Source organism: Calonectris borealis, chromosome 3 (assembly GCF_964195595.1).
Source record: "Calonectris borealis chromosome 3, bCalBor7.hap1.2, whole genome shotgun sequence".
NCBI classification, from domain to species: Eukaryota; Metazoa; Chordata; class Aves; order Procellariiformes; family Procellariidae; genus Calonectris; species Calonectris borealis.
The window spans coordinates 2348849-2363648 of record NC_134314.1 but is presented as its reverse complement, the minus strand read 5'-3'; the positions used below and the strand labels follow the sequence as shown (position 1 = coordinate 2363648).

Genomic DNA, 14800 nt, shown 5'->3' with positions numbered 1-14800 from the left:
AGTAGGGAATAAAAAGAAAAGAACCTACAGTAGAGGTCGATCAGTAACGCAAGCTCCTCGGCCAGGAAGGAGCCAACACTTTATAGTGGGAACCTGCCTCCTCCTCCTCCTCAAGACAGCAATGCAGCGGGTTTCTGGCTGCTGCATCCCGCTCCTTCCCCACCTGCGGGCAGCTCCTGCCTCGATTTCTCCCACCCGTGTCTAAATTCTTGCTCCCCACTTGTTCACCCCAAAAAATAGCCACGATATCGCAAGGAAGGTGGGCCATCCCTGATTAAACTCCTCCTGTCTGTTTTGGCCTCAGCCTTCCTCACCCAGGCTATGGGGTCTGTAAACATGATTTGTTCTGTTTGTGAGGAAAAGGCTGCGCATTCCAGTTTGGGCGACAAATTCAGGTTTTCTATTATTATTATTTTTTAAATAGATCAGGAACAGGCAATCTCAGCTTTTGTACATTAATCTAAAAAATAAGTGGCTGAATATTATCTAGATAACTGGTTTTAAAATTGATTTCTTCCTACATAAATTGTAAACAAGTAGAAAATTTAAATAGTATTTTGTAAAAAAGCAAGGACAATACAAGTTATACAAAAATCACTCTTCCCTGCCTCTCTTTTCCCCCCACCCTCCCACCCCATCCCAACAACTGAGCCTGAACAGCTCTGGTAAGAGCTGGTGATCATCAGCGAAGTTACCTTTCCTTCTCCAAAACGCTCACTCCTGTGTTGCGTTTCCAGTGTAATCATTAAAAATGCCTGCCGATTCGCACAGATGTCCTTTATACAGCATTTAACATGCGTTCCCTCCCCCTGTGCTTGATGAAAACAAGTATCAGTTTGTTATCTAATCAGAGAGGTGCGCAGAGGAATTCCTTCAATATTCAAGAGTTCCCTTATGCCTTAGAAGAAAAAAATCTCAGCGTGACCCTGCCAGCGAGTTTTCAAGGGTAACACCTACCGACATGCAGAGCCATCGGAGGGAGGGGGAGATTTTTTTCAGCAAAGAATAAGAAATTCAGCAATGGTGTCTGATGAGTAAGTTATCGAATAAATAATTACCTACAGATAGGTTCAAATGAGGCAACCAGCTTTTTACTCAATAATTCAAGATTGCTGAACACTCTAGCTCTGATGCAAGTACGAGAACGCTGGCTTCAACACGAAGAAGCCAGTTTTGGCTTCCTGATGCACAAAATCAGCACCCGATGAGAGGCATGATAATACTGAGCATTATCACATCACTGAGGAAGGGACCACGAGCCGTGCAACCACATCAACTACTCCTTTCCCATAAAAGCGGCTCAAGCGCTGGTGCCATCCTCTTCGATAACGCGGTTCATGCTGGTCCCGTGCGTGATGTGTGTCATTGGGTTGCTGCTGAGATCCCTGATGCTGCTGTGACGTGACTGTTCATTAAGCCGATGAGAACTGCTATGCCTGGAATGATCAGTCAGTCGTGACATGCTGCCGTGAGGTAGTCTTTCTTCTACGCCTCTGTAGCTGCAGGGAGTGTACCTAATTTATAAAAATAGAGAACAATTATTACTATTGTTACCGCCGCAGTCATGAAAGAATGTAAATAAATCTCGGTGCATGTGCACACACACGCACACAAACCCTCTGCTTTTGTGAAAAAAGTCATTCCCTGTTTAGCTCAGTCATTTAGCTTATACAGCCCCAGGCAAATTGTTTCAACTCCTCATGCAGCTCGGTTCTTACTAAGCACTATGTATAGTATTGATAATTAGGTGAGTAAAATACTTGATGATAAAGTATGTTATAAACCTTAACTACACCTCAAGTTAGATGGGTAACTTTTGTTTACTTCAGCAGGGCTAGGACTGTTTAAGAAACAAAACCAATTTACATACAGACAAAAGCAGCCACAAAAACACTAAGCTGACTTTAGGAGAGATCTGTTTTCCCGTGCACTTAGGTGATGTAACACAGATCACTGCCTTTGCAGGAAAACCAGCACTGAACACATTCACGCCGTGTAATTCATGAAGACTAGCAAAGACTCTGAAAATACCATGATGTTTTTTCTCTTTCCAATCCAGACACTAGCAGGGAGAGGAGATGCAATCAGAGAAAGTAAATATTAGCAGAACTTCCAGTTTTACCAACATGATGGCCAAACGTCCAGCTAGCAGAGGCTCGTCCAATTTTCTACAAGATTTTAAAGAGAGGAAACCTACCGGCCGTCACGCGATCGGTGCAGGCTGCCGTGGTAGCTGCTCACTTTGCTGTGGACACTGCCTGCCTTGCTCCTTTGGTCGTCCATCATTGCCAGCTGGGTAGAGGAGGCGTGAGTCGAGGTGCCCTGGGTAGAAGTGCCTCTTGACTTTCGGATGATGGGGGTATTGGGGTCTCTCAGAAGAGACTGAGCAAAGTCTGGCTCTTGCAGCACTTGACGACTCTCGTTTACAACTCTGAACAAGACATGCAATTTGAACAGTTAACATTGGTGACTGCAATATAAAAGCGATCGCCGTGACAGCACTATAACTATTTTACAAACGGAACAGACAAATATTACAGCTTGGCAAATAAGACCATTTATTTATGTTATAACACCTCTATTTGCCTAATTTTGAAGCACCTCTACATTTGGATATTTTAGCAATGTTCATATTCTTGAATCCTTCTTGCTCCCTGTATCTGATCCTCTAGCCTAGACATGTGGAATAATGGCAGTGTATTTGCATATGGCCTTAGTTTACGAACATTGCTACAAGAAAATCCCCCAGATTACCCAGGGAACTGCCTCTCAGGGAACATGGGAAGCTGCTTCCCCACTCAAATGAGCATTTAAAATCTGGATTAAAACTAGCAGCAGGAGGAGAACACCAGATGAAATACAACATATCTAATATGCATAAGCAACTGGCCTGTAGCCCGTAGATCAGTGGTTACAGTCCCACAGCTTCTCTGCTGGGAAGGGCTGGCAGAGGGGCACACACTTGGCCGCTCTACCATAGCATGATGAAAGGAGGTGCTATCACATCCTCGCATTCCTTTTTTCTTTTTTTTTTAATCTCTTTTTTGTGGGGAGGTCTTTTCCTCCCCTCCCGTTCTCTGTATTATTCTTTCATGTTCCGTTTCCTCCGCCTGGCTAGCTCCTCCTCTTATTTTCTGTGCTCACAGAGGATCACAGGCTACCTAAGGAGGGAGGTTTGTATCGGCTCTGCCCCTTACTGCTCAATGAATGAATGGGGCCGGCAAAGGAATCTGGCTCCAGCCAGACGCTGCTGTGCGTGGGAGCTGCTCTGCTGCCTGGTTGCACCAGGAGAGGGGATGGCACCTCCAGGAGCCACCCAGCTCTCCCTGAGATAGCACGTCCAAGATAAGACAGTCCTGTAAAACAGCTTCCTCTGCCTTCATTAACTCCATTCCTGTCCTCTACCCACCAAACTAGTATGTCACCTCTATGTAAATCCTACCTAAATGCATGTACATGTATTAAAATCATATGAAGTTGTTGTTAACCCCGTGCGTATCTTGGTAGGTTATCTTTTGAATAAAGAAAAATTTACTTCAACTCTACAGAAGGTGATTTTACTTTAATCTCAGCAGAAGGCCAGTTCTGTTAAGGATGTGCAAATTAAAGACATGGAGTAGTCACCTAAAGGCTTGCTATATTTGTGCATCTATTTTGAAACATCTACTTACCAGACAATATTTACGACTATGAAAATAGCTATTCATAGCTATTACATAATCATATAAATTGTCTCTAAATTTATGCCATACCTTAGTCTAAATTAATTTCAATCTCACAGAAGCTATAAGACGTTCTTACGGTCATTTTATCAAACTGTGTTTTGGCACTAATGCATAAGGGAAGATTAAAAGCAGAGACAATTGCCTTTACTTGCAATCATGGTGAAAAGACCTTACGTTTAATTTCAATTTAAAGGTCTGATTCAGTTGACTAGATAAGCACATTCATAAATAAAACCTTTCAATTCCACCTCTCAGTAAACGGCAGAGAAGTTGTAATATTCAACTGAAACCTAATTCTTGTTAAAAAATGTTTTGGAAACAGACAGAGCAATGTAAATTTGATTCTGGGGCCAAAGAATAATTATGGAAAAATAAGCGACAATTCTTCAGGGGTTTTTTGAGCTGTTACTTGTCTTATCCTTCCTTGCTCCATTTTGGATAGTTTCTAAGAAAGCTGCCCCTATCTGTTCCTGTCTTTGCCTCCATGAAAAACTAACCAAATACTCTTCCAGGATTACAAGGGAAGGGGAGATGATTTGCCAGTACTCAACCAGTTTATTTATGAGATATCAATGCTCACTCTTTTTTCCTGCGTCCATGGAAGAAGCTAGCCCACTCAAAACAGGTCTTTTTGCTTCCAACCCAGAAGACAGAGGGTATCCCAACGACCAAAGCCATGAGATATTTCATGAGAAAGAGAATCAAATCTGGACGACTCATCTGAGTGACCTAGAGAGAGAAAAAAAGGGAAAAGAAGATTATACAAACCAGCATAGTTCACCTCTCCATTTATTAACTCATTTAATGTAACTAACTGTCTCTGCCTTGAGCCAAAGAAAACATCAACAGGGTTCCTTTGTTTCGGGGCTCTAGAGAGCATGACCGAGTGTGTTGTACAGCCCGCTGTTGAGTAAAACAAAAGATTCAACTGCTGTGAGGTCCTGGCCTTTATCTGTGTTTCTGGTCTTTTGTCTGTGCCCTGAATAATTGTGAAATATTTCTAGTCTACAAACTATAAAGACTTGTTTCTTTGATGGAATTAACCTCTATAAAACCAGGTGCTACATTTGCTGTTGGGAAAAGGCCCAACGAAATGCTTCACGGGATGTTCAATGCTGATCCTTTATTCCTTAGTCTTCAGTGGAAGGTTATACCTGTAGTTTCCCTCCCTCAAGAACTCAAGGCATTGGCAAGGTACAACTGCTTGATTCTTACTGACCTAGCAAAACTCCTATCTCTCCGGTTATTCAATGGGATCAACTGATTTTGAAAAAGCTCACCATGCCTACTTTTGCAAACATTTTGATATGCAAAGGGTTTGTTTGGAAAAGGTGCAGAGAAGATGCAAAGATATTATTTCCAGGAAGGTCTGTAAGGTAGTTTTAAAACAAATAGGCAACCAGGGACTCTCTTGAATCAATAACCCAACTCAAGGACAGAGAACTTCAAGTGCAAGCCTGAAAGATACCAACGTCTTCTTACAAGAGGCTGTAGACGAAAGGAATGAACTTATTCTGGTGTAATTAAGTCCTCTGCAAGCATTTGTGTGACACTGTCACTTACACTGTGACCATGGAAGGTACTCTAGATCTCAAACATCCACTGGCCATTAAATGACTTGGGGTATAGGCAGAGGTTGCCTGCTTTTCATCACAGCTGAGGGAGAGTAGGTCAGAAAACCTAAATGAGGCATCAGTCAAAAGACTCAACAGTCAGCAAACAAGGAAGGCAATAAAACTGCCCGCAGTCAGGCTGAGTCTGAAGGAATGGGTCTGTAAAACACCTTGAAAAATTTTATTATAACAGGGGATGAGGACTATGAACAGAGATGGCACAATAAAGGAGAAGAGCGGGTAGTCCTGTAAGCAGAGAAAGAAAATGAAGGCAGCCAGGGACCAAGAGAGAATGCGAATGATAAGCAGATGATGTGAAAGGACGGAAGACGTAAAGGCAAGAGCAGAAGGCAGACCAGAAGGGAGGGAAGGAGCTCCTGTAGCTGGGGACTCCTTGGTAAGGACTGACAGGCCTTTAACCAGAGCAGATCTGGAGCAGAAGGGTCTTCTGCCCGAGAGGAGCACAGCTAAAAGCAGCAGATGTGAGGCAGAAAAGGAACTTGACAGGCAAGGGGAAGATGTCAGTGACTGTCTCCTATCATGACACGTGACAGTACAAGGTTCCCACTAGAATGGCTTTAGGATATGTAATGCTAAGGCCAGGAAAGATGTTTAAACAAGTGGAAATTCGATTATCTTCTGTTAAATTCTCCTGATCCCAACAGAAATGAAGTAGACACGTAATAGGATAACAAAGGTCCAAAGATGGCACAAACATTAGTATATGGCAGGAAGGTTTGGGGTTATTTAATCGTAGGGAGATGCTCACGAACTTAGGTCTCTTTCCAACAAGGAGCACCTGCAGTGACAGCTTTGAGACTGATGGTGATGCAGCTGATAAAAACCGTTATACTTAAGAAAGCAATCTGGATATCTATCGGCCTGTTTAAAACAGAAGAAAATATCAAACAAGCTGTTTCAAGTTAGGGGAACATTGCTCTGTAAAGTAAGAGTGAGACTGAAATACTTGGTAGGGTTCTGGGAATTCAGTTTGAGTTCATCTTGCTGGAAAGCAGAGGGGTATAGAGAAGGGCTAGTGGGATGACAGGGAACAGCCACCTATCTTGCAAGAAGTTTGTCTGGCCTATAAAGACTCAAAGGTGAGAGAAAAATAATTGCTACAGAATAGGAAATATCTAAACACTGAAATGGCAAAAACCCCCACCTAGCAGTATTTAAGCTAAGCAATAGGGAAAAAATACGGCTGCATCAGCCACGAAGAAATGCCGTCCTTACAGGAGCAAGATTTTGGAATAGCTTTCAAACAGGAATGGTGGGGATGAGCATCTTTTAAGGTTGAGCATTATCTTTTAAGGTTATCAGTTTATGAAAGATAATGTTGTTGACAGTGACAGTCAGAGCTTCCCTCTGATCCTACGAGCCTATGTTAATGTAAAAACATGTATACAATCTCCTAAAACAACATCAAGAATCATTTTTTTCCCAAACTGAAAATCTGAATTCAAGGTAGTCACTGTGTCAAGATGATTTGCCAGAAGTAGGCTCACGCCCCATGACTTTCCAACCATATAATGCTGGTGGGCAGCACCGCTTCTATATGGACCAGTGAAAATACAGCAACCATCGTTTTAGTACTTTGTATTATTACACATTTTTGAATATCATCACCGTTGTATATGCAAAATGAGGAGAATTTAAGTGTCTTGCCCAAAATCACACAGCACAATCGTGGCAGACTAGAACATGACCAGAATTCAGGACCATTGATTTTTGTCTTCAGTAAATACATGCCCATCTTTCAATTACATGTAGAAACATAATGAGCATTATTATAAGATGTTTCTTAGAGTTCGTCTTCGTATGAAGTGGGATCAAGGCTCTCCCCACATCAATTCCTTCCTCAGCGCTGCTTAACATGCTTTCCATCAATCTATGCCCCAGGAAAAACTCTGATGTTGAAGGTCTTTGACGACACTATGGACCTTCTTACGCTTGCGTCCATTTAACCATGAAAAATGAGTCTGAAGGCTTTCTGGGTGGTTTTGTAGTCAACCTATGAGATTCCACTCAAGGAAAAAAAACACATTAACAATTACCCAATAAAAAATTATCCAACAAAATTAAGCTCTCAAAAATTAACCTTATTACCTCATTTCATAATGCGCAAATGTGGCATTAAGTGGAATAAATGATGAAATTCATTGTTTCTTAATGAAGGTAATATTCAGGTAAATTTTTCTATTTACATATAATGCTTGTCCACTGGGCCAAGTCTCCCCTGGCATAACTACCGGCCTGAAGGGAATTTAATTTTGATTCTTGCATTAAGAAAAAAACAACAGTTCTACCGCTAAAGCTCTCAGTTGTTCACTGTACTACAGGACACCTTTATTTTATTGACTGAGTCATACTGCTTTATGTTAGAGCCAACAGAAATCAGGTCCCTTCTGTGATGTGTACTATTGTGCATACTGAATATATTACAAATCCCTATTGCACTAAGTAAATTATATTACTTCCATGAAGATATTATAGTAAATCACTTGATATCAAAACTTCTGGCTCAACATATTCATGCTGGGTGCTATAAATAATTCCAAGCAAAAATTAGAATAAATATATACAACAAATACTTTCAGGTGAAAGGAAGAACATTCTACTCTTTGGCAAAGCAAGTTATTAAACATCATTACACACATTTATTGAAAATAAGCCTCTCTGCGCAAAGCAAGCAATTCAAGTAGTAATATTAGACTCACTGATCATTAATACGAAAGTGACTGCACCTGTTTCGAACAACATATATCCGCGGATTATAAGACATTTATTATAATTAACACAGGAAGAATAAACTTGAAATTACTATTCCAGGCTCATAAAACTGAAAATACCAGGTGTTTAAACCCAAAGCCTCCGAGCCCATTTTCTCATGAAACTCCAAGCCCGAAATGCTGCCATTTTCTTTCATTAGGACAGAGAACACGTTGCACAGTTTTTAAAAGCAGTAAAACTATGCAAAAGCTCACTCGTGTTCACCCTCAGAACTTAAATCCAGGAGATTTTAACTTTTGCTATGCTGCACGGCTATGTAGGAAGAATAAAAAATACAACTTAGAACAGCGAAGTATTGCAGACTCGAACGTGGTTAGATATATTCACAATACATGAAATTATAATTTGACCTGGAATATCCAAACTTCACACACCACTTTACTCAAATGCAAAACATTTTCCAAAAGCATCTGCTAATGTGATCTGCTTTGCTACACAACCACAACATTGATAGTTCTAGAAATAAGGGTCCTTATTTATAGTAAATCCCCACTGATAGCAAGTATAATGTTGAAACTGTTTCAGTAGCACATCTGCTATTTTAAACCCATTTTTTATATACCTTCAGCTTCCAAAGCTCAGCTTGCCTATTACTATTTATGCTTCCTGCTGAGAAAATCCAGGTAACTAGGACTACTGAGGCAAGTATGGATCGGCTGAAGCAACAATGGCAGCAATTCCAGCACTACAAAATCACTTGCTCTTCCTTTTCTCGATGAATTCGTTATGCAGGACCCAAACTCTTCCAGAAGCATCCAGCTCCAATGCATGAAACCTCAATAATTTTCTGGGGGAGTACTTAGACAAAAAGCTGCTGCCATAAAGACTTCTTTAAAACCATATGACATCTATGTGTGTAACCACCTTTGAAGACGACAGTGAAAACTGGACAAGATCCCCAGTTTCTATTTATCTTCTTGGAGAAAGAAGATGATGCAGGGAATATATAACACGGTCCTAGATGCTCTAGAAGACCATCTTCCCATGTCTGCAGAGATTATAATTTTCTCCCCTTCTCCAGTCTGTTACCTCAGCTTTGTTTGATTCTTTGCAGAAAGCCTTTTGCAAATTTGAGGCAAGAGAGAAGTCACCCAAATTTTGGGTATAACAGAAATGAAGAAAGATGAGCAGACTGATTAATCGACAAATGAGACACTCAGGTCTCTGATGCCATCCATGCTTATGTAATAAGGTCACTTGATGCACTTTCCATCTGTGTTTTTAAAAATTCAGAATATAACCAAATATGTTTGAGCTTAAGCAAATGCAAACTGCTTTAAGCACTAATTGGGCTATGTACCTCCTTAAAAGTGAGGATATTGGGAAACATCTAAAGAAACAGTATGTATTTATTGTTCTTTCTAACAGAAATATTTCAGCTTTGAGTGAAAAATGGTTGCAATTTTAAAAGTACTAAAATTGAAGTGTGGTGGAATATACAATTTGGAAATTGATAGATGGCAAGAACACAAAGACAAGTTTTTATTTTATCATATTCTCGGAGAAAATCTCTCTCCAGTAAGAAGTTTTGAATGAAAATGTGGCAGTTCTTTTAGGAGAACAGCAACAAAATGGGCAAACTTGCACCATTGATAGTGTTTGCTACAAATATCGAAGTTTGTTTAAGAAACATCCCTGAAAGCTAAACTGTTGACATAACTGAAAGGAGGAAAAGAAACTGAAATGCAGCTACTAAGAATTTAAAATGTATTTTCATCTCTTATTTTTCTACAAAACGCTTCACAGCTGCTGACTTAACGCTGAGCTCCATAGAACTACACATAACAAATACTGTAATAACAAGGAGTAAAAATCACTAATGTGAACTCTCTATGGAGAATTTCCTCTTCTTTTATAGAATTATAGTGCAAGTAAAGCACTGCTAATAATTATTATGTTGTAATTTACTCAGGAGATAGACTGTTAAATATCATAAAAAGCACATTCCCAATGGCACAAGAAAAGAAGAGCCCAAGAAATACAGTCTATTATTGTTTGGGCTTTGATTTTAAGTGCATGGTATGTAGTTTCTGAAAGTACAATTAAAGATTTAAGAGTATTTTAGCACAGTATGTTGAAGGAATTCTTTGTTACATTTTTGGGTTACAACACATTATTGATGTACTGCAATAATTTTCATATAGTAACACGCTACATCCCTCCACCCTTCATCTAGAGATGTGGGACATCTTCATGCCCTCCCCCAATGGTTTAAACACTGAAGGAGTTTTAGATATTCAGCTTTCAAAGTAGGGATCTAAAGCGGTACTTGATCACAAAATACCCTCTGCAACTGCAGCACCAGTTCCAGCTCACCTTAGTTGTCTATTTTAGGACTACAATGTTAACTGCAGATTATACATTACAGTAATTTCCCTTGAAATTAGTTCTGTATGAGCATTAACTTCAACTCTCAGTTTTGTTCTGCAAGTAATCCAAGTTGTGAAATGCTAATAAAAAGTCCCAACGTGCATCTAAAAATAGAGGGCGAACACTGTTACAACTATAAAATAACAGCTCTCAAATACTGTTACTTTTTTGGCACAGATAGAGAAGCATGAATCCCATTAAAAAAGTGATCCCTTTAATATCAGAGATTGAGTTCCACTGCAGATGCAGCCAATGAGCGAAAAAAGCTCTTAAAACTAATACTGCAGTTTAGGCCTGCTATACTCACGTTATCAGCTGAAACAATAACTGCGAACATCTACTAAGTCATTTCATTCATTTCTTCTGTTGCCCACTTGGCACCATTGCCAGACCCTTCTTCGGGTCGTTAACCTCAGCGCTCCCCTCATTAGCATGTATCAAAGGCTTTCAAAATACCTCTCATATATTGGCAAGCCACTGACTCAAATCTAGAGACACTGCAGATCTCCTCTGGGCCTTAAAAAAACTGTGATAATACCTTTGTTTCTAGATAAAAGCCTGTCTTACAAGCACGCTGGTCTGCTCTGAACATCAGGAGCTGCCTTGCCATGAGGGCAGACAGTGTCAAGGAAACAGAGACCAGAAGGCAGCCAGTGGCAATGTCCTTCAAGATGAGAACCTCTCCTACAGGAAAGATAATACTGGTGGTGATTCTCCATTTTCCTTCATACCCGATCGCTTTCCCAGAGATGCAAGAGGGGCTCGTGCACCCTGGCAACATGAGAACTTGGCCGTTTAGCAAAGCCGGCACAGAACAGTTAGCATCGTTCTTGAGTGACAGCCTGTTCATTGCACATGGAGTTGGACCTGCTGCAAAGGCAGCCACATATGAAGATGCGATTGGAAAGCCTTGACAGGCTTCATGCGGACACCTGTGTGAATTCTAGATTGCACAGATCTAAGTCCCTGAACTGAATTTGCCTTGCTGTGCAGCTCTAGGCCTTCAGAGGCATTCAGCTAACAAGAAAAAATAGGCAATGAGATGTAGACACAAGGGTTTGGGTTGTGTGCTCTACACTCCGCTCTATTCTGTTCAGACACGTCTCGCAAGCAGCACGGGCACCGATGTTTCACCTAGAGAAGACCAACAAACAAGTTCTGTCAGATACAAAGATTGCATACGCGATAGCGAGATTTCCATAACCCATTTTTTCCACCCATCTGCTGGGTTGGCGTAGCAGCTGGGTTGGTACAGATCGTCAAACAGAAATGTACTTTCCTTAGTAAATACAAAAAGACAGTAGTTTGAATGCATTGTTTCCCTAACGAAATACACAGTGGCAGGTGTTCAGAAAGGAGGTTAAAAACATCAATTTCAGCATTCCTCCAGGGAAAAACAATGCTTCTTTGTAGGCACACCGTTAATTTAAGATGCTTATGTAACTATTTTCTGAATATTTTCCCCTTCTGCCCCTGAACGATCAATCAAGGTTGCTTTTTAGTGACAGAGACCAGTGGCCTCTTCCCACTAAAATGTATGAAATCGCAAAATAATGAGCTTGCTTCATATGTGAAGTGAAAGCACAAACACAACACCTGTCCCCCTCCTTTGGGGTACAGTTCCACAATAACGCTGATCATTTGATATTTCCCTAAGGATAAAAAACAATGAAATTCAAATTAACCCATCCTTTTGTTGAAAATCAGAGAAGTGGGGGAAAGACCAAAGGGAATCTGATCCAACAGTCTCACTTTCATAACCATTTCCATCACGGTCATTGCTTTGAGTCTTAGAATATTATACTCACACTGCTCGTTTCCCAGTAAAATGTAGTAGCATTTGTCACTGTAAAATAAAATTATTTTTCCAGGTTATTAAATTCTTGCAACTTGCCTGTTTTACTCTTATCCAACAAGCAAATCCACATTATCCACCATTCTGGCTACTAGGCTGCACAAGCTGAAGAATTGAGAAACTAAAAGCACCTGAAAAAAAGGTAATGGCTAACCTGATTTAGCCCTCATTTAAGAGCTAATGACAAAGCCAATACATACTTCATGAGCTTCAGAATAGCTCAAGTCTGCGTGAAACAGTCTCAACAGGATCAGGGGACTTCCCTGCATCCAAAAGAAACAAAAGGAAACTCTTCTGACTCTAAATACCAAAAGCCACATGGCTCACGAGATATCCAGACTATTCCAAGCAGAATAAATACGATCATTCAGACTGCGGGATTTTGGAAGGCGCAGCTCTGTGCTATCACACGAGAACACGGACGCTTTTTGTTTCTTGCTCTTAGCTGCACACTCCTCAGCTGCAGGAGCATGAAAACACCATGCATTAACTTTGCCCATTGGCTCATATTAAAAAAATTAAATTGTTAGAACAATTATGAAAAAGCATTGCTAACTATTCTCCAGACTTACTTAATAACTACTGAGTCGCTATATATCCAGAGTGGAAATTAAAGCAAAGTGATCAGCCTACGCAAGACTTGGGCCAGTAACTTCAAAACCTAACCCAAGCTAAAAACAAATAAATAAATAAGACACTGTAATAAAAGCTTATAAAAATCACCATCTTAATGGGATACAGGCTATTCTGGAGGAAACTTATTCACCACAGAAGTTAAGTGTTAGCCCAGGCACTGCAGATCCATCTCACCATGCCGAACTCATCTGCAATACATTTTTTTTCAAGAATTTAACGTGTGTAAGTGCCTAAAAAATATATCCTTACAAAAACTGCCTCTACAGAACATTTAAAATGCAATTAATTATATTTTAGAAGAATTTCTCTTGAGTTTCTCTGGCATGTTATGGGAAAGAAATATATGGGAAAGAAATCATTCAGTTCATAGAACTGCATTGGTTTTCACCAGAAGTCATCCCTTGTCTGCGTTGTGCCAGGGGAACACACCAGAGTCTAATCATCTACTGGAAAAATAGCTTGAATAAAGAATAAAGCAGCAGAGAGTGGCCTCTCACAAGGTAATGCTGCAGGGTTTTCCTCATCTATCTCCTTCTTGAAAAGGGATCCCAGAGGACAACTAAAAAGGTCCTGACTCATGACGCGTCTAATAACTCACCTCCAACGCTTTTGCCCTTCGGGCCCTGCAGTTAGTCACAGTGTCAGTAACCAGCAATCATCAAGAAGTTTGATGCTAACTGCTCTTGCGTTCATGGGATGGGAATGCAGAAGACTACAGCTTCAGCGATCATCTTACAGGTATCTCGCAACAATCTTGGGACAGGTTGATTCTACAGCTTCAGGAGACTACTTCTGCGAGAACGCCCTGTTTATCAAGGGGAAGCTGAATCTCAATGAAGCTGTCAGGATGTCTGGTAGTTTGTGGCTTTATTTTGAAACGGAAGACAACATTCAATCACGGCAACTAATTTTTTAAATGCTAGCCATGGTTTGTAATTAGAGAGATTGCCCAAGCACCTGCCTTCTGTTTTACCATTATGAGGAACTGGTATCACAAGTCTCCTAGCACTGATGCCGGGCATTAAGCATGGGAAAAGCAAGTCTACTTGAGCGTACTACCCACAAGAGACTTGGACCTTTCTTTCCTTTTCCCGTGGACATGTACAAGCTGAAGTGGGGTGTCCTCTGCAGAGAGAAAAAAGCAAACAAGTCCCCACCCGCCACACAGTTGTTTTCCCCAGCACAGCTTATCCTTTCTCTTGTCACGGGAATAAAAGAACCACGTCACAATTCTTGAACATATTCCTCACTTTGGACCATTTCAGCCCCTCTCCCGAATACCCCCTTTTGGATGAGCTGTAGCTGTCTGACATAACAGGTCCAAGGACCTATAAACACTTTTTTCCCTTACAGACCTGTGACTAATGCACGGATTAAAATGACAAAGCACCACTTCAAGTCGAGGCATGACTCACCCAAAGGTGTCTAACACAAAGGATGACACAAACCCAATCTACTACGATTTCTCTTACTTCAATCCCGATGCTCACCAAAAGAAGTGTCATGCAGTTGTCCTTACCCCCATTGTGGAACCAGATGGTGTTACCGCAGTACCCTGTCTTTGTGGTTAGCATGGGCTAAAATGGGTCAATAAACTTACAGCTGAAACAAAGTTTTATCAGCAAACGCTTCTTTACTGGCACCCTCAACACGCTGCTTGATATACCTATCTTTCACAGAGATTAAGACAAGATTAAAGAGATGCCTACCCAAATTACTGGCAAATCTGTCAAATTAGGGATACTGAGGGGTTGCTGCAGTAGGTTGCATTTGGCAGATTTGTCCCATGGCCAGAGAGGTTGGAAGCT

The 14800-nt window shown here is 40.8% G+C and overlaps 1 protein-coding gene across 1 annotated transcript in view; it reads right to left on the bottom strand.

Annotated features, from left to right (window-relative positions):
• Nucleotides 1-1067: 1067 nt before the first annotated feature.
• The window catches only part of FZD3 (frizzled class receptor 3), a 60265-nt gene continuing 46532 nt past the window's right edge, over nucleotides 1068-14800 (bottom strand). Inside the window, exons 5-7 of the mRNA XM_075144802.1 lie at nucleotides 4306-4454; nucleotides 2198-2431; nucleotides 1068-1514 (exon numbers count right to left, since the gene is read on the bottom strand). Of these exons, the coding sequence (XP_075000903.1) occupies nucleotides 1301-1514; nucleotides 2198-2431; nucleotides 4306-4454 (597 nt within the window). The 3' untranslated portion in view covers nucleotides 1068-1300. The remainder of the gene's footprint in view (nucleotides 1515-2197; nucleotides 2432-4305; nucleotides 4455-14800) is intronic.